At 38.0% G+C, this 24,252-nt stretch overlaps 1 protein-coding gene across 1 annotated transcript; it reads left to right on the forward strand.

Annotated features, from left to right (window-relative positions):
• Positions 1 to 128: 128 nt before the first annotated feature.
• swt1 (SWT1 RNA endoribonuclease homolog) lies at positions 129 to 23,793 on the forward strand. The gene is made up of 18 exons (XM_066692243.1): positions 129 to 158; positions 1,004 to 1,109; positions 1,383 to 1,456; positions 2,249 to 3,218; positions 3,379 to 3,438; positions 3,649 to 3,778; positions 5,021 to 5,122; positions 5,298 to 5,486; positions 6,629 to 6,722; positions 7,328 to 7,476; positions 8,044 to 8,198; positions 8,805 to 8,943; positions 9,563 to 9,708; positions 9,915 to 10,102; positions 12,029 to 12,175; positions 15,073 to 15,139; positions 15,346 to 15,413; positions 22,642 to 23,793. Exons 2-18 carry the CDS (start codon positions 1,020 to 1,022, stop codon positions 22,739 to 22,741), a joined length of 2,868 nt encoding a protein of 955 aa, XP_066548340.1. The 5' UTR covers positions 129 to 158; positions 1,004 to 1,019; the 3' UTR covers positions 22,742 to 23,793.
• Positions 23,794 to 24,252: the final 459 nt, after the last annotated feature.

The raw sequence follows: 24,252 nt of genomic DNA on the forward strand, positions 1-24,252 counted from the left end.
ATGTATCATAATCTGATAATTTATTAACATTGGTTCTAGTGTCTCAAAGGTTTAAAACACTCCAAATCCCATCATCCCTTGAGGGACTCTGAATTTCGTTCCGCGCATGCGCACACGTTATTATAATCGTTTAGACGGAAGTGTGCTGTTACAGGCAGGTTAGTGTCAGCCTCAATGGGTATTTCGGCAAATAATAATACAAAACGATTACCAAGTCCTATAATAAGTAGAACCATTTCGCTTTTAATGTTTCTGAAAGTACTTAATTGTAATGTAAGCCAGCCGTAGATTTATAATTGTCTGAGAAATGTATAACGTGTTCTAGAAAGTTGACAGTAAACCTACTGTATTTTCCTGTTAAACCCCATCGACCTGACCTATTCATTATAAATCCATGCGGTTCTGTGATTAGTATATTCAGTATATATGTATGTGTATACAAAATGGATGATAGGCTGTACAGCAAAACGGCTTCGTTATTGTTTATTTGAAGATGAAACCCTTAACACTGGATTAATGTACTACTAAAACATTGACGTAACTTTTTTGATGGAGTGAATGATGCACTTTTATTCCATTTCCTTGCATATTTGATTGCTAACAGAGTACATTCACCATTTAATGCACTCAAAAATAATACTCAAATAAGTCAAATAAACTGGCTACGTTTTGGTCTGTATTGATTTGTATATTACCTCGGTGAGCATAAGTCTTGTGTATAAGGTGGGGTGACATTTCTTCTTTAATCTGTGTTTGTATAATGGTTTTAAAATGTAAAGTTTTCAATGTCCCAGGAAGTATTTGAGATGTTAGAGCAGCCTGCAATTGAATGGAAAGTGTAACATATTCTCCCAAGTTTTTCTGCTTGGACTTGAGCTTAATTCATATATGAAACCTATTACGTTATACCTGTTTTCTGGCAATCAGGTGAAATCAAATTCCAAAGAAACAGATAGTAGCTAAGGTAAACCTGAGTGTATCTTTCTGTATGTATTTTATACAGTGTAAATTCTGTGACAATGGCAAAGAAAAAGTCAAAGAAGAAGAAACATAAGAAGGACAGAAAGAGAAGGAGGTCGTCTTCATCCTCCAGTGATGACGATGATGAGGTGAGTTGATTCTGTCATGTATAGACAGAAAGTAGGTGTTCACGTAGACACCATATTTTTGGACTGTGATATAAGAATCATTTAGGTGTTCAAGTGCCTGCATGGCATTTATATGCTGTCCTGCAAGCTTCATTCCGTTCACTTCTTGGCAGCACTGATAGCTTTAAAATTGTCCAGTAAATAATGTGTCTTTGATTCTTTCATAATTTTAATGCTGTTTCATATATTATAGTTTTCTAAATTAAACTGTACATTTTGTTCCCAATATTTCAGACATCCCAAAGAGAAGAATATAGTAAAAAGCGAAAGATTGCGGAGGCCAAACACTGTGACATTCATCAAGTGGAGTGAGTGTTTAAATGTGTGGTTGCATACATTATTTAATTGATTATTAATTATTATTGATCATAACTAGATTTATTTCAGATTTCAGATATCAGATGTTTGATGAATGTGACCTAGTTGTACAATTTGCTGTTTTGTTATTGTAGATTCGCTGGCCACAGCAGCACAAAACATGCAATGTTGAACCCCAGTTCATTTATGTACATTTATGATTGTTTGTAAATTATTTTATGTAGGGATGGACATGAGTATTCATGTATATGAAGGGATTTTAGTATTCAATTACTTGTGAGAGTTCTTGGAGATTAAAAAAAAGTGTATTTATATTAAATATAAAAATAAACTATCCGTGCGACATTATCCTAAGGTTTGTGACATTTGAAATCACAACCCTTATGATTCACACTCCTCCGGTGTACAGTACAAAAGTTCCCAGCCCCATTTCTGGTTCCGTCTCTTAGATTTCTGAGCAATGCGCTGCATGCATACTTAAAAAACTAAACTAAACTCATATGAGTAAACTGAATTTCCCAGTGGAAATTCCAGGAAAACATTGGAATAGTGGAAGGAATATAAAATAATAATAGTATATGTACTATTGTACTATGGCTCACACAGATCCCCAAGGAGTTTTTGAATACTTGAAAAGAAAAGAATATTATTATTCGAATACTGAAAACATTTAAATTCCCATCCCTACTCTACAGCTAGGAGGTAACATAAATCAACAAGTCCTCAGTTCATTGAGTTTGCACCTTTAAAATATAAACTTAAAAATCAATGTTTCCTAACAGCATTCACAATTCTTCACAAAAGGATGATCAGAAGAAGAGTCAAACAGGCTGTTCCACATCATCTGACGTGTCTTCCACGCAGAGCACTAAAACAAAAGAAAGAGAATACAGAAAAGCCAGTCAAAGACAGGGAGCTGCCATAACATCTGAAGAGAAAAAAGAAAGTAAAGGGGAGATTCTGGAACTACCCACCAAATCTGACACAGCTAACATCCAGGACTGTGCTGGGCCATCTAAACTGGAGGAGACCAAGAAAAAAGTAGGCCTGTTATTATCAGCTGGCCTGTCTAAAGGAAGGTCTTTCCCCAAGGATTACAAGGATGGAGAAAGCAAGCTTGTGAAAAGTAGCTCTGAGCCTTCTAAGGATGCTGATGCTTACTCCAAAATTGTCAACAGTTACACTCAGGGAAAAATTAAAAGCATAAGATTGCACCTAAAAGACTACAAGGAAGGACGTGCTACTTTGGGGAAAGCTGTCACTCCCGAAACAGGCTCAAAACTGAGGCCTACTCAAGGGCAACATGAGGGTCTCAAAAGCTCAAAGGCTTCTGTGAGTGGTCTTGGAGAAAAGCCACAATCCAAGACCAGTAAGATTAGTTTCAAAATACCAAAGAAGATCAATAAGTTAGAAAATGTAAATAGTGAATTGTGGCAGAGGTCTGCATTAACTAGTAAAAAAGACGGCATTTCCCCGAGACTGCAGGAACAGTCAGGGTCAAGGGTAAAGCCTTCCCCACCTTCTCCTACAGTATTATTAGGAGAGATTAAACGTGATAAAATTCCTGCCAAACTTGAAACTGTGTTCCTGCATAGACAAGATGAAGACTCTCAGTCAGGGACTTGTGCAGCCAAGATCCCAAGGACTTCTTCAGTCCGCCTTGAGGAAGAGAAACAGCGTCCACCCACAGAGAGGGAACCCCCCCCAGAAACAGCCGGTTACAGTCAGACTTGGTCTTCAATTCCAGAAGTGGTAAGTTGCCTTGAGGATCACTTTCATCACTTTGTTCAGTGGTGGCAGTCAGCATGCCCTGTGCCATTAAGATCAACTGCAAGTGACCATTACATAAAAGGTGTTATTGGATCCTGAATTTTAATGATTTAATGATTCTATTTTTATTTTCTCATCCTAGTATTCACAAATTCCAGCTCCTTCTTCCAAAACATACGACGGCCTCGACAATGACCAAGAAGTATGTTTTATTTTGTATTACTAACATAATTGTTTCTTTTCATTATATTGAACTAAATACAAAGCATATGATACACAGTGACTTAGAGTAAAATGAGTCAGTGCTGTACCCTTTTATCTGTCTTAACAGTTTGTAATTTAACATTGTTCTCTAAGATGATGGACGCGATCCTTTTTTCTGTCTCCTAGTTATGATGTGTTTTGTGTGCAGATGCAGTTGGTGGAGGAGATCCACCTGGCCCGCTCGGACAAACGGCTGGGGGTGAATGTGGTGGAGAGCTACGGAGAGCTTACCTGCATGGAAATTGATCCTCCCGAGGAAGAGACTGTCTTTTCTCTCGGTACAAACTCACTCTCACTCTGTTCACTCACAGCAGTGTTTCCCATCCCAGCTAAGCAGTGGTGAAAGTAGATTTTGTTTCTTACCGGTATGGTATACCCCCCACCCCCACATCAAACACCAGACATGCTCTATGATCTCACCACAGACAGTTCTGCTTTGAAGCTATTCCCCATCTCAACCCTATTCATTTGTTGCAGGCTCTCATGGTGTGTAAATGTTCAGATTCATGTAGTAAGCCATCCTGAACACACAAGCAGTGGTTTCAAATGCTTCTTCTTTGCTTTTTTGCATTAAGGTTTAACAGAATGTCTTTCTTAGATGTTGCTAGGTTTTTTGTAAATTCAATGTGAACCACTGACTTTGTGTTCATTTATTATGTTTCTGAAGGGATGCAAGCTTTGTTTCTTTATTTGACATTCGGCCCAATTAGAAACAATATTCAGGCCTCCAGCAGACAAAAGATACAAATTAGAAACAACATATTACACGTTGTGCCACCTAGCCTTCCATCCACAGCAAGCAGCCACACATTGTGACTCTGAAATTCTCCACCGTTACCTGCTTTGCGTGTGAAGATGCATATTTTGTATCTATTCATTGCAGTGGCATGGTGCTAATTTGGGGTTTCTCATTTGATCGATTGCTATTCGTCCTATCCAGGTTTGTAATATGCGCGCGGTTGCGTTACCTTAACAAATAGGACTCCAGTCAAGTGCGCACACACGGGTCGCCCACACTGCGCTGGAATGGGTCTGATATAGAGAACATTTCTACGTCATTTACTATAATTTCATAAACGAAAATGATTCATTGACATAAAATATTCTTTTTCATAAAATGTGTTTTCCCAATATGCAGTACCGACAGTAAATGTCTTACTAGTACGGGGTACCGTACTGTACCAGCTTACTTTCTCTAAGTTTCTGCTATGCCAACCATCTCCGGTGAACAGGACTCCGGAGTTATTACTTTTACTTTCCCAACAGGCATGCCCTTGTCTTGATATTTTGTTTGTCATTATGTTAATAAATACATTCAACTAGTAGTACATTTTTTTATATGACCTTTGGAAAATTACTGGAGTTACTCCCCGTCACTTCACGTCAGGCTTCTGCTGTCTCCAGTTTTATGAAACGCATCGGTCGACGCATCGCGCATTTGTATGTAAAGTTGGTGACATGGCGCTCTCTGTCTGTTTTAGGGATTTCAGTTTTTTGTGTGTGTGTGCGTCTCCGTACAGGTAAAGCAGACCTTCATCAGGACCGCATCATTGTTCTGGATACCAACATTCTCCTCAGTCACCTGGAATTCATCAAGAAGATGAAAGCACATGGCCTTGGAGGTGTGTGCCTTGATATTGGATGTGTGTAGATGCAGACACTTCAACTGAAAATGTTAATATAAAAGTAGCAGGCTGCCAAATCAGGACACAACTTAAGGAGCCCTCTTATATTATGCAGTTATGTAAATGTCTATCCATGCTATATTTGAGACTGATTTTATTATTTTCTTTCTAGCTTTAGGCTTCCCCAATATCCTCATTCCCTGGGTGGTGCTGCAGGAACTGGATGCACTGAAGAATGGGAAATTGTCGAGCCGTGTGTTAAATAAAGCCATACCTGCAGTCAACTTCATTTACACCAGTCTGAAGAAGCAGGAGCCCCGGCTCTGGGGACAGTCCATGCAGCAGGCGTCTCAGAAGATATGTGAGTCTCCTTATCTGTAATTCACAACTAATTGTATGCTGTAAAGGTATGTTTTCAAAGAAGCAGTTTCTGTTTGATGCAATATAATAGCAGTTTTGAGCAGCTGAGTAGTGTATATGTTCCAGGTGTCCATAGGAGGAGACTTTTGCCAAGCAATGCCTTACAGTTCACACCAGTCATGTGTTTTTCCAACAGATGGTGCTAAGGGTACACTAGCAAGGTCCTCTGCAAAGTAACGCTGTAGAGAGTCATTAGATTAATGCAACGTTTGCTCATCATAATATGTTTACTTCAGTTTGGGTGATGGTGATTTTCGTTTTCCTGTGCTTACATTAATACTTGTAATAACATGATGAGAGGACCTACTGATTATTTGGTCTGCAGAGTAGGTTTTTAATATGTATGGCACGATCCTAATGTTCTTAGTCACCTTGTCAGGATTTGTCATTCAGAGCTGCTTGTGTATTCATGTTGGACCTTCAGTGGTTTCATTCAAGGGTATTCCAGGATTTTCAAGTGAAAAAGTAGCTGAGCTTTCAGATATTAATTACGGTGTATTTTGTATTGTCTTTGGTGTTAATCTTCGTTTGGCATATTAAGTTCATGTGAATGTCAGCACTGAATAATAATCAACTACTCAAAAAAGATAGATAAAAAAAATCAGTGCATTTACTCTAATATTTAACTAGATTCTTGTTTGTTGTTTTGGATCAGTGTAATAACATATCTGGTTCCCTGTGATGTAACCTATCCCCTGGCTTTCCTTTGAAAGCTTTTTTTTTATTCAAAAACATATATTTGTGCAAAGTTAAAATCTGGAATTTCTTTTGAATTACAACATTTTTTTCAGCCTACAAAACAAATATTCAAACCAGTACTACCCATTTCTGAGGCATTACCATGTGAAATGTAACGGAAGTAGCACTTTGTCTCTTGGCTTATAGGACAGCCTATGGTGCTATTGATTGCTCTAACAGGGCTACCATATGGCCTTATTTAAGAAATCACACTGGAATCTGAAGTAGCCTAAATGCAAGACAATGGCCATCTGCTTATCATGTTTTTTGTCACAGCAGGGGTCTGTTAATAAGATTTTCCCCTCTTATGGACAGTTAATGTCATGTGAATAAAATGTATTGCAGATGGCTTGAGTGCCGAAAACAATGATGATCGTGTGCTGCAGTGCTGCTTGCAGTACCAGAGCTTATACCCAGGGGGGGCTGTCATCCTGTGCACGTGAGTAGTGGTGCGTGTGTGCGTACGTGCGTGTGTGTGTGTGTCTCTCTCTCTCTCTCTTCCTGTCTCTCGCTCTCAGGGCTGACTCAGTGAGCTGCTGTGGTGACACTTACATTTTTCTGTGGGTTTTAAGGACCAGAACAGCAAAGGTTGCCGTCTCTGTCAGATAACCTCCATTTTAATTACATAGATACAGATAGATACAGTACATGTATCTTAATTACAAGTGGATTTAAATAAAAATGATCTATCAGTGCAAGACAGAAACTGATGATATTCTGACATTTGACAGGTTAAATCATGTTTGCAGAATAACAAATGCAGGGCATGTTCCTTGCCTAATTCCAGCCACACCTATGAATGAGGCAGGGCAATATTCAGAATTGTTCTTGCCAGTAATTACTTAAAAAGGCATTTTTTTCACCCAAGTGGGATAAGGCTTTACTTAGCCTTCCCTCTGGATCCACAGAAACATAATCATTTGACAAATTGGGCACCTCTGAACTTCTCTAATCAAATAATACTTCTTGCCATTCTTCCCAGCGTATCCTTAGGTGCATTATAACTGTGTCTGACTTTGCCTTTTTCTCTCACCCCTTTTACAGCAATGACAAGAATCTGTGCAGCAAAGCACTGCTGAGTGGGGTGAAGTCTGTGAGCAAGGCAGACCTTGTTGCTGAAGTAGATAAGCTGCAATCGGAGATTGACGCATACACCTATCAGTCTGTCCCAGTCACATGGCATTCAGATACAGGTACAACGCTGATAGAAGTACATTCACCACTACTGAGAAAACAACTGCAGACCTTTGGGAAATTAGAAATATACTGCAGCACAAACAGTACACGCCATTGTGCTTAAAATCAGCCCAGTGCAAATAGTACAGTTGCATTTCCAACCTCCTGGTATTTAAATATCCAGCTAGATCAAGACATTAACCAGTATTCAAAGGTCACTCTTCATATCACTTGTAGAACATTACTTACCGTTACACTTTACTCAATTCTCAGTTACTCATGTTCAGCACTTAAAAAGATAAGGTTTACTGATAAAATGTACAGCTTTAATACATTTTAATGAATTTAAATGAACAAGCTGGCTGAGTTTAATCTCTGTTCGTGCTCATTTTTAACCTTTATGTTCTGGAAATGTAACCCATATCTTTTTTCTTTTTTTTTTTTTTTTAAGAAATATTCGTATGTATTCGTATTGTGTGTGTTACCCATGTTTTGTTTTTAAAACACTTTATAAAACAATAATATTTGTTACATAGTAAACTTGGAAGCTCAAGCTCGATTGGCACGCTGTGCTGTTGTTGAAGGTGTGAGCACAAACCCCAGTGAGAGCGAGACCAGCAGAAGGAAGGCAGCTGAAGCGAGCGCCCATGTCTCTGCCATCGAGGGGGCGCTGCGGAGGGCGCTCTCCACAGTGCTGGAGGCGGAGATGAAGCTGGCCTTTGAGGACCTCTGGCTGGAGGTATAGCAGCTGCACCTTTTGTCCTGTTGGGAAATAAGTTATTATATAATAGTAACAAGGTATTACAGTAGTCTGGACTCGCATAACTTCATATAATAATAACAATCCTGAGATAAACAGCAAGGTTAAACCTACAGGGAGAATGAAGGATACAGCTGACAATTAAATGTGATCCACTTAATTTTCAGAATCAAATTTGCAAGAAAGGGACTACTGTATCAGGGTTTCCCCCAGAAGTTAGCATAGGCATGGCGGGCTTGCTGGGGTGGGGATTGGCTGCTAGAGGATTGTCCAGCAGGCGGTTTAGCCGTAGCGAACAAGAGCGGGGAAAATCATAAAAATTATAGTTTTTAGTACACATGTGGAATGGTGATAGGGTTTGGTTTGGCCTAAGATTTTGTTTATGTTAGGATTACTTACTACTGTAAATTACATTTCGGTCTTACTTTTATAGTACAATACAGTTATTTCCCAGTTTTGGAAATCTTGTGAAATGATCTTCCACCAAATCTAAAATGTCTCAAATAATTGTGTGTATTGAAATGAAGCAAATACATTGCACACTTCCCTATTATTTGTATCCTTTGACTAATTGAATTCCTCTAGATTGTTTATATAAAGCCTCCTTGGACCCTGACTGATTTACTTAAGTGCTTTAAGAAACACTGGATTGCTGTATTTGGGAGTGTTTTTCAGAGGAATCTGCTGCATTCTGTTGAACATCTAAGTGACAATCTTTGTCAAGGTAAGAATGGTGATATAATATCTAGCTTTATTCTTTTTATTTTTATTTCATGTTTGTTTTTATTTTAATGATACTGTATGTAATGACTTTCTGCATGACGTATATGATTTACATATGTTCCAAATTTGTTTAGCTTTACTAATATTTTTTCAGTGCAGACTGTTTGGACATTGTCCAGGTTGAGTTGGTGTGGGAAGCTGAAATCTCCATGGTTTGGTAACAAAATTGTTTAACAAGAAGTCCAGTGGAAAAATACAACCCTCTGATGATTTGGGTCTTTTTCCAGTGTAAAGAAGGAACTGTGCAAAGCTTTTCAAATGCTTCAACGGAAACATCTTGACTGGATGCTGGGCTGGACACTTTTTTTCCCATCTTGCTGTATAAATATAATATATTCCTCTGCTACCTACAGCTGCTTAATTCAGTTCACTAATTAATTATTTATCAATGTTGAATGCATTTGATGTAATCTGTGTTATTTAATTCATTCTTATATAAGGTTAATTATTTGTATGTATTTTTTATTTGTGTTAACTAAGAAAGCTGTACGTTGCTCATCCTTTCAGAAGAGAGAAATCTGAGTAGTCCGAATTATATTAACAGTGCATTTCATCTGCAGGTAAAGCAATTGACAGGTTCTCCATGAGGCTGGTTCTGCAGGAAGCCCATGAACTGTTGCATGGTTTCAGTTGCAGATCAGACTATAATGGCATTCTCCCAGAGACTTTTGCTGTAATAAAACAGCTGCTGGCAGAAGACTCTCAGGTGAGCTCTGACAGTAGATGGCGGTTCACAGGGCGCCTGCTCACCAGCTCTCTGTGATCATTGCCAGCCTGTGTCAACTCCAGTTCACCTGCTCTCTCTGTGTAGCACAAACATTTCATCGGTGCATGCTTTAGCCCCTGATTATGTAACCCCTTCTTTCTGCCTGGAGTTCCTACAGCGTGTTCAACTGTGCCTTGGGATTACAGGGTGACGGCAGAGCTCAAGGGGAAAACCCTGTAGATGCGGGCCCTGAGAAGGGTGAGAGGAGGCCCCCGGCGTCCTGCGACAGTGACACACTCATGACAACAGAACGGAGCTCCCAGGAGCCCCGCCCATCACCTGACCAGATCTGGGCCGTGTTTGAGAGCATCTGGAACAACGTGTGTCAGGTCAGGTAAGCAGGAGTATTGAATCAGTTTACAATATAAAACACTTAGAGAGTATTTAATTTGATTTTGTTGAACTATTTTTATTTTAACCGTGTCATCCTAAACAGTAATCACTCTTAACACCACCTCCTACCTTTCTGAATCTGACTGCTGTTGATAATAACGATATTACAACTGGCTTCAGGGAAGACTTGAGTCACAGGGGTTTAAAAAAAAACAACTTGAATATGCTGCTCTGCATCCTTGCTCAACATACATTTTTTTAAGAGGAAAGGGTCTAAAACAAACAACAATAATAATAAATAATAATCACATCTACATGTATTTCTGCATCTCCACATAGAAGCAGTTCACATTGTACTAATTGTAATGCAATGTTACAAAAAGTTATTTTTAGCAAAGAAAAAAGTACAGTGAGTTTTATTTTTTGTGATTAATTCATGCAAATATAAGACGATCAGAGTGAAATATTGCAAAAACATGTCAGGCCAGAATTTATTGGATTTGAATGTTTAGGGTATGAGTAATTGTAGTGGTCTTAGTAAATCCCAAGATACACTGGTGAAGAAGTAGCAATATTATTACAGAAAACATAAATACAGGTTATCCCGGAGCTCTCCTCTCACGTGAAGTGAAGAAAAGAACTGAGGATGTGAATTGGTGAAGCCTTTTTGTATCTTCAGGTAGACAATGGGTTATAGTCTTCTATATTGGAAGTGATTGCATCTTATTAAAATACAGTTTAGTTTAAATAGTTTACCACATACATAATAATTAACACAGACCTCAGCATTCTTAGGCAGCAGATGTTTATCAGACATTGTTGTAAGTCCTTAACTAAATACCTTGCTCCAAAACACAGAACCTCTATACTGTGTAACTGTTTCAGCTGATTGAATATCCTAGAAGACAGTGGCTGAATTAAATCATAAGAATACAATGCTTGATTGAAGTAACCCCTTGGACAGAAATGCATTAAGAGCTAATAAGTAGCCCCCAGAACAGAGTAAATACAGACAAATGATTGTTTTATTGACCAGACTGAATTAGCAACATGAAACCATTAATAATATATAGAGAATATAAAGGAAATAATAAAAGTACATTTTCCCACTACATAATTGTGAACCTCGTTTTTTAACAAATACGCTAGACAAATATTTTTTGTTAAGTCCAGTACTGGATGTCTGAAAATAGAACTTTTGTCATTAATTTATGCAACAAATACTGAATGCACACTTGCATTTATGTCGCTAAAACCCACTGTAGTAGGCTATATGAAGGATGTGAATATTGGAGGTGTAAAAACACCTTTATAGATACACGGGTTGTCACTGCCTTATAGAACAATAGTATGAGAGCGAAAACAACAATCTCATTTCACAAACATGTCTACCATGTCTAATTTGCATAAAAACAAATCCAATGGCTTGAATAACATCTATAATAATATATATCCTGATGCTGGCAAGGTTACAGATCACATCGGAGAACACATTCTCACTGGCGTCTTGTCAGATATTTCTAAAGGCATTAATTAAAAATGCTAAAATAAATAGCCTAATCAAAGGGAGTTTTTAAGAACCTGTTGTAATAATCAGTGTTGTTCAGTGTGTGATGTACTGTACCTGCTGTCTTGCACACAACGTGCAAATCAATACCGCCGGTGCCAGGTACACAGTTGATGACACGCATTTGCAGATTAAGGGGCTGTTGCTAAATTGCATACTGTTTTATTTTATTTTTTTATCTTTAATTGTTCAAAAGTCACTAAGACTTCACAGACCTCTGAATACATACTCTCTACAATTATAACCCCCCCTTCCTGCCTAACCACTGTTGCAGTTATTCAAGACCAAAGAGCTTATTGTAGAGCTAATAAAATTGCTCATTTCATTTAAAAACAGATTCTGTTCTCTTGTTCCTCTCAGATCTGCAGTGTTTGCAGCTTTTCAGGCTCCTTTTCAGTCTCTGGAGACGCCAGGGCCCGGTGAGAAGCTGCCTCCTCCTGAAAAGGCCTTCTCCTGCCTGCAGAACCTCATCGCTGCTGTGAAAAAGCTCCTGGATGCCTTCCAGAGGTATGGCAGCAACGGTGTAGTCAGACACTCTTCAACTTCTTTATTTTAAGCAATGTATAAGTACAAATATTTCCACTAGCAGGTCTCCGAAATGGCAGTTGAAAAAAAGTTGTTCTTGTAATAAAACTTCTAACAGCTGTGATGGTGTAGCAATAACAGTTGTTGCCTCTTTGCTATCTTTTGCATTTTTCCTTCCGTTTGGAATTGACTTGTTACTATATTGTGGTACTTTTCCTGCATCACAAATGGTAGATAAGTAAAGCATTATCCGTGGAACTTTTAATCCAGTCCAGCAGCTTCTGACTTGTTTCGTATTCAGCTCATGGTGTGTTTTTCACTTGGATGTTTTTGCAACGTTCGTACTTAATAGTATGGTGGGTGAAAAGGAGCATGCGTCATTTGAGCCGCAGAAAAGGATTTGCTCAACACCATTCATTAATGGAAGGTCATATAGAGTGCATGGCAAGTCTTTTTTAAATTGATAAATATGTGTGTAGCAGTTTTTAATATCCATAGCCATTGCTCCCACGCCTTTGTGTGTAAAAAGGATATGATGTATAATATTTCAGAAATTAGGAAAGCTTTCAATGTTTTGTTATTTAGCAGTCCTACTTCTCACATGAATGAGAGGCAGCCAATTTTGTGATATCTGATCAGTGACTTAAAATATTCAAATATATTTGGTTTCTTGAAGTGTTGAGATTTTCTTCTACAGTTTTCTTCTACTATAAGCAGGGACTGACTCTTTATCGAATGTTCTTCTAAAGGTGCACAAATTAGTCTTTGTTATTAATCATCATGCACACATGCATATTCTGACTGTTGGCTGGCAACCAGATTATTATAAATATCCACTGAATGCACACAGATAAAGTATTACAAATAATACAAATACATGTACTGATAGCTTTTGAAGTAACCAATAGCTGTCTTCAAAAGAGCACGGCCTGCTGTGATGAAAACAAGTGCCAGCCCTTCTCGACGGGTTCTCCTTTGACTCCTAGGGAGCAGCAGCCTTTTTTTCTATTTCTCTTTCTTTGCTATATGAGAACACATTTATAAGAAAGATTGATGTGATTGCTTTTTGAAACAAGAATCAATATTGTTAAAGGCACAATACTCCTGTGCTTGAATATATAGTATATAAGTGTTTGAGTTACAGGAGTCCAATTTTGATTTCAGGGTCTGACCACATGCATTTTAAGAGCACACTTAATAACAGGAAGGCTGAATGGACAATATTTCCTTATAAGGAAAAAAAAATCCTTTTAAAATCAAATTGTCCTTTGTACACTAATGAAAGTTTCTTGTACATTTGTAGGCAGATTTCTGTGCAACACCCAATTTGTTTTGTCTTGTTGCCTAAGGGTTGGCCTTAACACAAGTACATAACTTTTTTGTATTTATTTCATGAAGTAAATCAACTTCTAAAATACTCAACTACATACACACGTGTAGGATCAAACAACATTTTTTAATGATATTTAATTTAGACTTATAAATAAATAATAATTTGACTGAGGGTCTTGGATTTAGAAGGATGATGTGAGATAGACATGTCGTACGGTGAATGCAGGCACTTATGTAAAGGTAGGTTTTAGTCGTTGTGTAATAGTGCGTGTCTAAGGGGAGGGAGGCTGTTTTCTGTTCCAAAACTGGGAGCTGGTGTCTGTCCCTCGACATCCCTGAAAGCAAAGTGCATCATCTTCAGTCAGGTAGAGATACCCAAATAGACAGGCTCCTGTTGTTGTGGGATCTGTGGGCTTAATTATGTTTGCTGTCGAGAATGGAGGCATCAGAGAGAGCAGCCTTATGAAATATTTCCAGCTGAAATGATGGGTGACATACTCTACCTTATATTCTCATACTTATGTGGCCGTGTGATTCACTGATCTGCAATTAAGCCTTGGATTAGGTGCTTGTGGTTTACTATTTACTCACTTATTTATTTACTGTTATGGAGGCCAAAATATATCCTTCTCCCTCTCTCTTGCTTGCTATACCAAAGTACATCACTTGTGACCAGTCCCTGAAGATTACTAGAATAGTCATATCATCACAGAAACTAACCACTTTGCTACCCCAAAGATTCACAAGAAAGTAACAAAATATTCATTGCAGATAAACCTACTTAGGTTTAGTTATAATACTTCTATAAAAAGTCACATTGATGACTAGGGATTGGTTTCAGGCTGTTAGCTGGGCTTCAAATGGGGTAGGTAATAAAATGATGTTATACTATAGTGTATAGTATGTTTAAGAGATTTCAATTAGGATGTACAATTTGTCTGAAAGTGCACAATGCTGTCATGGAGTTTTAGTGAATTAAGTCATGACAAGGTAGTAGTTCAATTATTACACCAGGAATATTTATTGTTTTATTGAATCCTGTTTTTCTGTGCAAGTAGAGTAATGTTGTCTTATGTCTGACCTGGTTTTTCTTTGATGAACGGCATTTAAAGACTCCCCTTTAGTTGCCTGGGAAACAGTTACTGTACAAGCATGCACATCACATATTCTTGTGTGTAGAGCAGCTCACAGTGACTCATCATGGGTCACATGATTTTTCCATTATTCAAAAGCAGAGAAGACAGAATATGTATAATGCAAGGACAACCCGCTGAAACTGTCTTGTGTTTCTGCACTCTTTCCTTAATGCCTGTGGCCTGAATTTTAGAGCTGTCAGCCAGGACTGATTACTGGAGAGCAATGATGGTCACAGTCTTGAGTGGTGGTTAAATTGCCTATGGAAAGAGTATAACAAATTACCCTTATGTCATATTGTTTAGGCATAAGACAGTCATGCCCTGTTGAGACGGTTTGTTATGACAGTGAAAATATATAATTTGTTTTGTACTTCAATCTGAAATGCCCTTAGTTGTACTCTCTCTCTCCAGGGTTTTGGCATCAGACGGCTGCTTTGATGATGTACAAACCCTACACACCTTCATTGCATCAAGTGAGGTGAGAAAAGCTCTGTTATTCGCACACAGTCTGACCTGGGGTTGATTATAATCAGTGTAATTCACAATGAATGATAATGTTTTATAGTTGCAGGTGAAATTTACTAGGCCTACTTATTGTAATCACACTGTTTATGTTTTCAACTGAAACCTACAATTATAGCAGCTTAAACTGAATCCATTTGATTGTTTTTGTCTAAATTGTAGATTGCCAATATGAAGCTACGGTTTACGGCACAGGATCTGTGCGAATGTTTGTCTCAGCAGGAGTACAGGTAAGCCACACACCCTGATATGTATAGACTGGTCAGGATTTACTGAAGAAACTAACACAGCATTTCCATGCCTCTGATGGCCTGTGTTTTTTATTTTGCAGATGTTTTTTTTTTTATGATCTACTTAAGCAAGCATATTTTTAATTGTATACTTTTAAGCTTATAGAATGTCTGTGAAAGTGTCTTATTTATTTTGTTCTCTACATTTAATGACCTTGTCTTCATGGTATAACGAAAAAACAGATTATCACAACTCTGCACCAGTAATAACCCTCCATACCAGTATGACATCCTTGTGCTAGATGGCTATGGATAAGAGTTGTTTTCGTAGAACATTAATGTTCATCATAGTTTATATCATGTTCTAAATATGAAGATAAGTATTACAGCAGTTGGCTTCTATATTAGTACAATATGTGTTAGTACAAGTGTGTAGTATAGATGTTATAAGGAACCGATGCAGCTGAAGATCATCGAATCTTTAGATCAAGTATCCTTCCAAAGTTATCTGTGCTTTTAATCGAGTGAAATATTGTGGCTGATTCAATATTCAATCAAGTCATCTTATGACATGAGAGCCATGGCTGGGCTAAGCCTTCGTGTGACTGGTACTTTATTGCAAAATCTTCGCTCATGTCATGAAATTGATGTTTAGGGAAACCGTTAAGCATTCATTACAGAGCGCTACCAAGGGTCTGGGCAGGATGCCATTGTTTGTGCGCTGGAATCCAATTTCAGCACATTGTTACTACACACTGTTCTGTTGACCAGGTCTCTCTGGTTCAGTGGAGCTCATAGAAACCTGGTTACCATGCCTTCGGGAGGGAACATGATGTGCAATGCATAATAAACACCTGCGTTCTTCATGGAAGCTGACAATAAACTTTCCATTCAGAGGATTCAGAATACATGACACATTCCTAGTGTTTCTGTCTTTCTATGAGCCCTCCCTGCCTGTGATTCCAAATCTCACCTCAGTGGCTATTATGTTGTTTTAAAACAGAGGAGAGATTAAAACACACAATTAATGGGGTAATCCAACAAGAGATGCATTTTCAAAACACGGAATATTCAATTTTTTTATTTCTTCTCTGTGTCACCCAAAATTGGAGTTGAAGTGTCATCCATTTGTTTAAGCATCTGTTTCACACACATAGCCTAAGACAATTTAATTAATTTCTGTCAATTAAAGTAGAAAAATAAAATGTTGACATGATTCGAACAATTGATTGATGGTCATGAAGAGTTACCCACGAATGAAGACATGACTGATCAAAATCCAAATAGCATTTGAAAGTGCTAATGGGCAAATTAGATATTGTTCACTCTGAGAAGTAGTCATCCTATGAAATCATATTTTATATTGTACATATATCATAATATTAAATATCACATTACAAAACTAATCCACAAACTTTAAAAGCATAAAAACTTTCTAGAGCACTAATCCAAAGCAAACTTCAGTCAGGGGTTATTAAACACTGCAAAGTCTTTACGATGATGAATAGTCTTTTCAAGAAGAGTTGCCCTCATTTTTCTTTAGGATGTCTGAGACAATCTGGTGATATGAACCTTGCTTGTTTGACCCAGTGTTCTTTAACACATACAGAGTAAAGTCATGTGCATCTGTATGATTGAGCACAAGATTTCCTCAGGAAGGTCAGGATGTAGAATGAGCTCTCTGTGAGAGAAGGATGTTTGACTGGCACAACACATCACCCTTACTGAGATGCTGAAAAGTGTGTTGTCACAGCTCGCTCGCTCGTCAGTGTGAATGATGATTGAGGCTAATGTACATGACAATATGTCCTCTATCTAGGCAAGACATCACCTCTCTATGTTTTCACTGATCCAAGGCAGTTCCTTTAGAAGGCTGCTCTGTAATTTTTTATGCTCACTTCTCAGTGACAGTAAGTAACCACAAGTAAGTTGTGGTTTACTCTATTCATAGATATCAAAGATGTATTGAGGTAGGATCTTTTGTATGTTGTTTTTTGAATGCCAGTTTATTTAAACAGTAAGTCTTTCCTATTGCAACAGTTATCAGCGCCATGTGGTGCTGGTTTGAATATTTAAAAACACTCAGAGATAAGCTTCCAACACAAAGCAGAAAAGCAGGTGGAGAGCCTTGCAGAGACCTAGGTGATTTCCATCCACTGAGGTCCCAGTAGCCTTAGGAAAAAATGAAAATAAATAAATAAAAAGCCTCTACGTTTTCCCTCATTGAAAAACCTAAGCTCCGTTTCTAGTGCAGACTATACTTGCTATTCATCAAAAGACTTTGGAGAATGTTCTAGCTGGCTGGGGAATACGCCCACAGCACTGTGAAGCACTGCATTTCCAATGGGTTTGGATGTTGCTTACAAAGCACATTAGCATGAGGTTGAATTGGTGTCCTGCTTTGAAGGTGATTTCATGAAATGCTATGGCTGTTTACAGAGTGTGAGTGCAAAGTGTGGTATCTGTGATGAAAATGCAATTATAAAAGATTAACCAGTCTCTAAAAATAGAACCTGAAAGAAAGGTATTAAAAAAAAGGTTTGTGAAGTTTTATTTTGAATTGAAATAATTTGGTCAGAGCCTTTAGATTACCCAGCTTTTCTTAGTTGTGCTAGTCCAGTGAGTTGCACACCATTAAGCCTGTTGTAGAGAATTATGTTTTTTTAAATGCTGAAAAGTTGATCTAGGAGAGGATTCATTTTAAGTGGTTTTATCATCATTTGTCAAAGACTTGTTATATAAACAGTCAAATTGGCATTAAGTGTTACATTAGTGGAAAGTGCTTTAAAGAACTATTTCTAAGGCTTGTTGTAGCACAAATGCATACTTGCATGTAATCTGTTTTGATGATGGACAAAATTATGAAGTACTGTGATAGTTTTTACTAAGCTAAAGACTTATACTTCACTGATCCTCACTTATATAAATTAGCAAGGGCGCGATTGCCCAAGTTTTCCAGCTGTAAATCCACGTCAGGTCTCTATGGTGACATTTGCATGAATTTGCACATCACTTTCTCCTAGTTTGTTCCTATTTACAGAACAGCAGTAGTTTTTTTGTTGTTGTTTTATTTTTACTTTTTTAATACAGGTTTTGGTCCTGCCTCCGAGATCAGTTTTCATGGCTGCTGACATTTGAATGTCAAGGAGCAATAAAACACCCTTTATGCCCTCCAAAATAAATTATAAATATTTGTTGCCATAATACGTGACAGCTGAAGTCAAGCTGTCAGTGGCAGAGATTTAGTGGATCATTGAACTGCAGCAGAGTCATAACAAACAGCGTATGAGGCCGTTGACATTTTGCATATTCTGTGTTCATTCTTAATTTGAGAGGCATCAGAATACACCTGTATTTCGTTAGCGCTGCCTGGTTTGAGCTTTTTTTTTTTTTGTTGTACTCTGTAAAATGGATTAAACATTAATTAAATCATAATATGAATTTAACAATTAATACATTAGTTTGTGTTGAAACTATTTTAATTGTGAAAAAGTGTTATTTTGTCACATTTTGCAAGATTACTGTTTCCATCTGGCTGGAGTTTATACTCACTGTGCTAAGATGCCATTTAATAAACAACATACAGCAGACATTAGACCTAATAAAGCACTGATTTAAAGTGTATATGCAAAGTAAAGTACACTTCTTTAATGGGAGGCCCACCACCTCCAATTAAAATCAAACTTTGCATTTTTTTTTTTTTTTAAATATCACTGGGTAAAATATTTTTGTATATGTCAAAATTCAGTATATATACCCTTCCTAAAATGAAAGGGACTAAAGGAATTATTTTTAATCCTATTTGGCTAAAGCTATATTTTTCTTAACAAAGTGAATCAATCTTATCTGCAAACATCAAATGAGTAATGTTGTAGTGTATGTATGAGTATGTCCCCAGCCTATAAGAATCATGTGAATGTTAGGCTGCTATCATGGCTGGATTGTGTGTGGCTGTGATCTGCTTTAAAAATGTAAATATCCTGGATGTAGGCAGTGGTATCTTTGTTTGCCTGAATAGTGAAATAAGCTGCAGTCATGGCGTCCTACTCATTTGGTGAGTAGGAGGCTACTCATGAGGAATTAATGCATTTTTGCCCTGAGCGATTATGATGTTCGAAGGTTCTGTCTTTTACTTTTGTGTTTCGAGGTGGCTCAGAATAAGCGAGATGAAGCACATGTTACCTACTAAGGCAATTTCCACAGGTTCATTTGTCCTGTGAGTGATAACTTTTGTCTCTGACAGCTGGAGTTTTGTGTTAATTAATTCAACAGCATAATTTAATTTTAACAGTGTGTCTGTTGAAAGCTGAAAGGTGCATTTAATATGAGCTGCCTAGACCAATGATGGCGTGCAGTTTACTGTGCTATAAATAGAGACCATGCATCTCCATGGAGAGATGTGGAAATCAACCTGGCCTTTGAGATTTACTGAAGTAAGCATGAAGCAGAAATCGGAGACGATATATGTGACAGTGCTCTCAGTGAGTTAAACGCTCAAGCCAAGACCCCCCATCAGCCTGTAAAGTAAACCTGTTCTGGTTCTTCAAACCCAGATGTCTGCATTACTCTGTGTGTTTTAGAAATAAATACTTCTTGTTAATAAAATTAATGTACAATTACTACAATTACAAGTACTAAAAACGTAACCCAAGGATTAAACCACAGTAGGAGCCCCAGTACCAAATGTTAGTACCCTGTGGAAACGTGTTGCATCATTGATGGTGTTACATAACAATTACAGCTGATAAGAGTGTGTACCTGGTACCAGTTTCACTTCACACTTTCTCAGTTCTTCATATGCCAATGAGTGTCTTGCACAGTGTGTTTAATAAATAAATTAGCATACTTGATTAAAGACTATCAAATAAAAAATGTACAAATATGATTTATTTTAAATACAACTATATACTGTTTCTTTCTACTGAATATTGACATGACTTATTAGCCCTGGTCAAAAAAAATCAAAAGGGGTGCCTAGAAACAGATCTGTCACACTTTTTCATAGGAACTTCACTTTTAATCTGGCATTTGCCCTTGAGAAATTCAGCCTACTCGCTTTGGGAGGCCTTATCAAGCTGCAGGTTTCTGAATCAAAACCCTAAAAGTTGAAGATTAACAGGAAAGAAAGAGACCATAAAAGCTGGTTTTGTTTTTCTGTGAGAGCTCTGTGTAAATGTGGATACCTCAGGCTGAAGTGCAAATGTAAGTGCCTTGTCAGTTATGCTGTGAAGGAAATACGCATCTGTAATTTATATATGTATTTACATTTTATCCAATCAAATTTGATATATACACTCACCTAAAGGATTATTAGGAACACCTGTTCAATTTCTCATTAATGCAATTATCTAACCAACCAATCACATGGCAGTTGCTTCAATGCATTTAGGGGTGTGGTCCTGGTCAAGACAATCTCCTGAACTCCAAACTGAATGTCTGAATGGGAAAGAAAGGTGATTTAAGCAATTTTGAGCGTGGCATGGTTGTTGGTGCCAGACGGGCCGGTCTGAGTATTTCACAATCTGCTCAGTTACTGGGATTTTCACGCACAACCATTTCTAGGGTTTACAAAGAATGGTGTGAAAAGGGAAAAACATCCAGTATGCGGCAGTCCTGTGGGCGAAAATGCCTTGTTGATGCTAGAGGTCAGAGGAGAATGGGCCGACTGATTCAAGCTGATAGAAGAGCAACTTTGACTGAAATAACCACTCGTTACAACCGAGGTATGCAGCAAAGCATTTGTGAAGCCACAACACGTACAACCTTGAGGCGGATGGGCTACAACAGCAGAAGACCCCACCGGGTACCACTCATCTCCACTACAAATAGGAAAAAGAGGCTACAATTTGCACAAGCTCACCAAAATTGGACAGTTGAAGACTGGAAAAATGTTGCCTGGTCTGATGAGTCTCGATTTCTGTTGAGACATTCAGATGGTCGAGTCAGATTTTGGCGTAAACAGAATGAGAACATGGATCCATCATGCCTTGTTACCACTGTGCAGGCTGGTGGTGGTGGTGTAATGGTGTGGGGGATGTTTTCTTGGCACACTTTAGGCCCCTTAGTGCCAATTGGGCATCGTTTAAATGCCACGGCCTACCTGAGCATTGTTTCTGACCATGTCCATCCCTTTATGACCACCATGTACCCATCCTCCGATGGCTACTTCCAGCAGGATAATGCACCATGTCACAAAGGTCGAATCATTTCAAATTGGTTTCTTGAACATGACAATGAGTTCACTGTACTAAACTGGCCCCCACAGTCACCAGATCTCAACCCAATAGAGCATCTTTGGGATGTGGTGGAACGGGAGCTTCGTGCTCTGGATGTGCATCCCACAAATCTCCATCAACTGCAAGATGCTATCCTATCAATATGGGCCAACATTTCTAAAGAATGCTTTCAGCACCTTGTTGAATCAATGCCACGTAGAATTAAGGCAGTTCTGAAGGCGAAAGGGGGTCAAACACAGTATTAGTATGGTGTTCCTAATAATCCTTTAGGTGAGTGTATATGGAAGAAGTACTTTCCTTTTGACCTTTTTCATAACTTGTGTCCAGTTATTATATCATTGTACAGCTCTCAATTCCCCATTCAGCACCCGGTCATCTTTCTCAGAAAAGTCCCATCTCAATGGGAACGTAATCAGTTTACGTGAGATTGCTGTCACCATTACCCAACTGCTGTGGAGAAAATACAATTTCCCTGTTTCAAATCTCAATCTTAAGCCAGTGATGTCAACACAATAATAGATTTGTCCCAGATCTATACAATGTCATCGCTTTTCTTCTAGAGTTTTGTTTTCAGACAGACAGAGTTCTGTTTTCTTAAGTGGATAAAAACAATGGTAGCCTGTATTTAGATTTGTTTATTGTGTGTCCTTTATTCTTCGTGTGTAAGAGGCTGTGTACAGCAATTCTTAACCCAACATGCTGCTGCTGGCGATATATTTAATTGCACCAGACTGTGTGCAGAGGATCTCCCATCGTTCCAGTCATTCTGCCAACAGGAAGTTAATGCATTACATTTAGAGCCTTCTTTCAGTGCTACATTTCCTGTATGTATCATCTGCAGACATTATATTACAATATTTCTGTCCCCTATAACAGATATCCCACATTCATGACATCTCCCTGTTTTGAATGGGTGTGTGTAAATGCTGCCAGATTGAAGCCCCCTGGCCCAGTGTGTGCCTGCATCAGAGCTCTTGTCTCGTCTTCTGCAGGGAGAAGCTGAGAGTGGGTTGGAGCCAGCTAGCAGAACTGAGCCTCAGTCTGGAGCAGTGTAGTACCGCTGTGTGCACCCAGGCTGGGAACTGGCCATGATCACAGAACCGGTACCTGAGTGTGTGGGTGTTCCTCCTGGGTCAGTGAAACCCTTACGTGTGCATTGCAGAAGGTTCTTTTGCAGTGTATACTGTTTTTTGATAATTTAATTTTGTTTCTTTTTGCTTTCATTTTTTTGGGAATGTTTTTATTGCATTTCTAGCGATATTTATTTATGTTGCCTGTCAAATATACATTACAGTGCCAAAAAAGCAATGCTATTCTGAGTATTTTTGTGCATTTTGCAGGTTGATTAACGAGGAGGTGGGGAGGCTAGATTTTTCATTTGAGTCCTTATGATCAGGCTACTGTACGTTTCTTAATGGATCTTAATGGATTCAAAGGTATTCATTATTTTAAAAACACTAAGATGATTTTTATCAGGTTCAGAACATTTTGTTTGCTTTGCTAGTTACACCTTTACTTCTTTACATTTCACTTTAATTGAATTACCCTCTTTAGCCCCTTGAATAGGTTTTGGGTGTGGGAAATGAAGGTTGTTCAGTGCATTGCATCAATAATGTCCTTACACACTAAGCATAATCTGTGTTCCTACCGGTTCTACTGTTATTGATCAGGACCTCAAAGTTGAAGTTTGTAGTAAGTGTGCGTTTACAGTGCCAGCTTCAGCCCTCGGGCTGTGCAGTAGTTAGTTCTTCTATGTACTGTTATCTGTCTGGTATTAGGAACATATAGGGAAGATGTGTGATTTAATAATGAATCTGTATCTTAATTGAAGTGCACTGTTGATAGAGATAGCATTATTAGTTGTACTGCATAATAATAATATGGATAATAATGAAGAATTAGACCAGGTGTAGCCACAGTCCTTGTTAGTAATCTGAATAGTTAAAATATGTAGGTTGTTTCCAGTATAGTGTACTTTTGTGCATATTCTCAGATTATATACATTTTTGTTGCTGTTAACCTAGAGACATATCTGTAAATAAGTTAACATAGCTATGCAATATAAAATGTGTGTAGCAAGTTCTTATGTAAACTTGAAAATGATTTCTTTATACATTTAAAGATTAAAATTTTTTTCAGAATTGGTTTTTGGTTTTCATTAAAATGAGATCATTCAACATTTTAACAAGAGCTACAGTTCAGCATTCACTGCAAAGGCACATTAAAGAGAACCTGGCACGAAGTGACTCTCCATAAACTCTCCATGACTCTTGCCATAAATTCTATTTTGCAAAATGGAAATCAATTCAAAACCAGTAATTTCCCTGCCACGCTTAAGTTCGTTTATTAAAATAGTCCTGAATCATTAATATATAGCAAAAACGTTAACAACATAATCTAGCGTGTTGTCTCTTCCAAAGGGAATTGATCATTTATTGCTGGCTTGACTTTGCAATGGCATTTGTGATTAACACTATCATATATGTTTTGTTAAATGGAGGAAACCATTTATTTCAGATTCAGATTGTTATATTTGATTTAGCATTACACATTTGCCACACAATTCTAAGTCTTTAAGCACTTAAAATGGTTCCAGGTGGTTG

Source organism: Amia ocellicauda, chromosome 19, assembly GCF_036373705.1.
Source record: "Amia ocellicauda isolate fAmiCal2 chromosome 19, fAmiCal2.hap1, whole genome shotgun sequence".
NCBI classification, from domain to species: Eukaryota; Metazoa; Chordata; class Actinopteri; order Amiiformes; family Amiidae; genus Amia; species Amia ocellicauda.

Bases quoted from the DNA above. Each gene is read 5' to 3' on its own strand.
- swt1 (XM_066692243.1), top strand. From the start codon at position 1,020: ATGGCAAAGAAAAAGTCAAAGAAGAAGAAACATAAGAAGGACAGAAAG. The intron at 1,457-2,248 runs GTGAGTGTTTAA...GTTTCCTAACAG, and splicing joins TGTGACATTCATCAAGTGGA to CATTCACAATTCTTCACAAA. The intron at 12,176-15,072 runs GTATGGCAGCAA...CTCTCTCTCCAG, and splicing joins CTCCTGGATGCCTTCCAGAG to GGTTTTGGCATCAGACGGCT.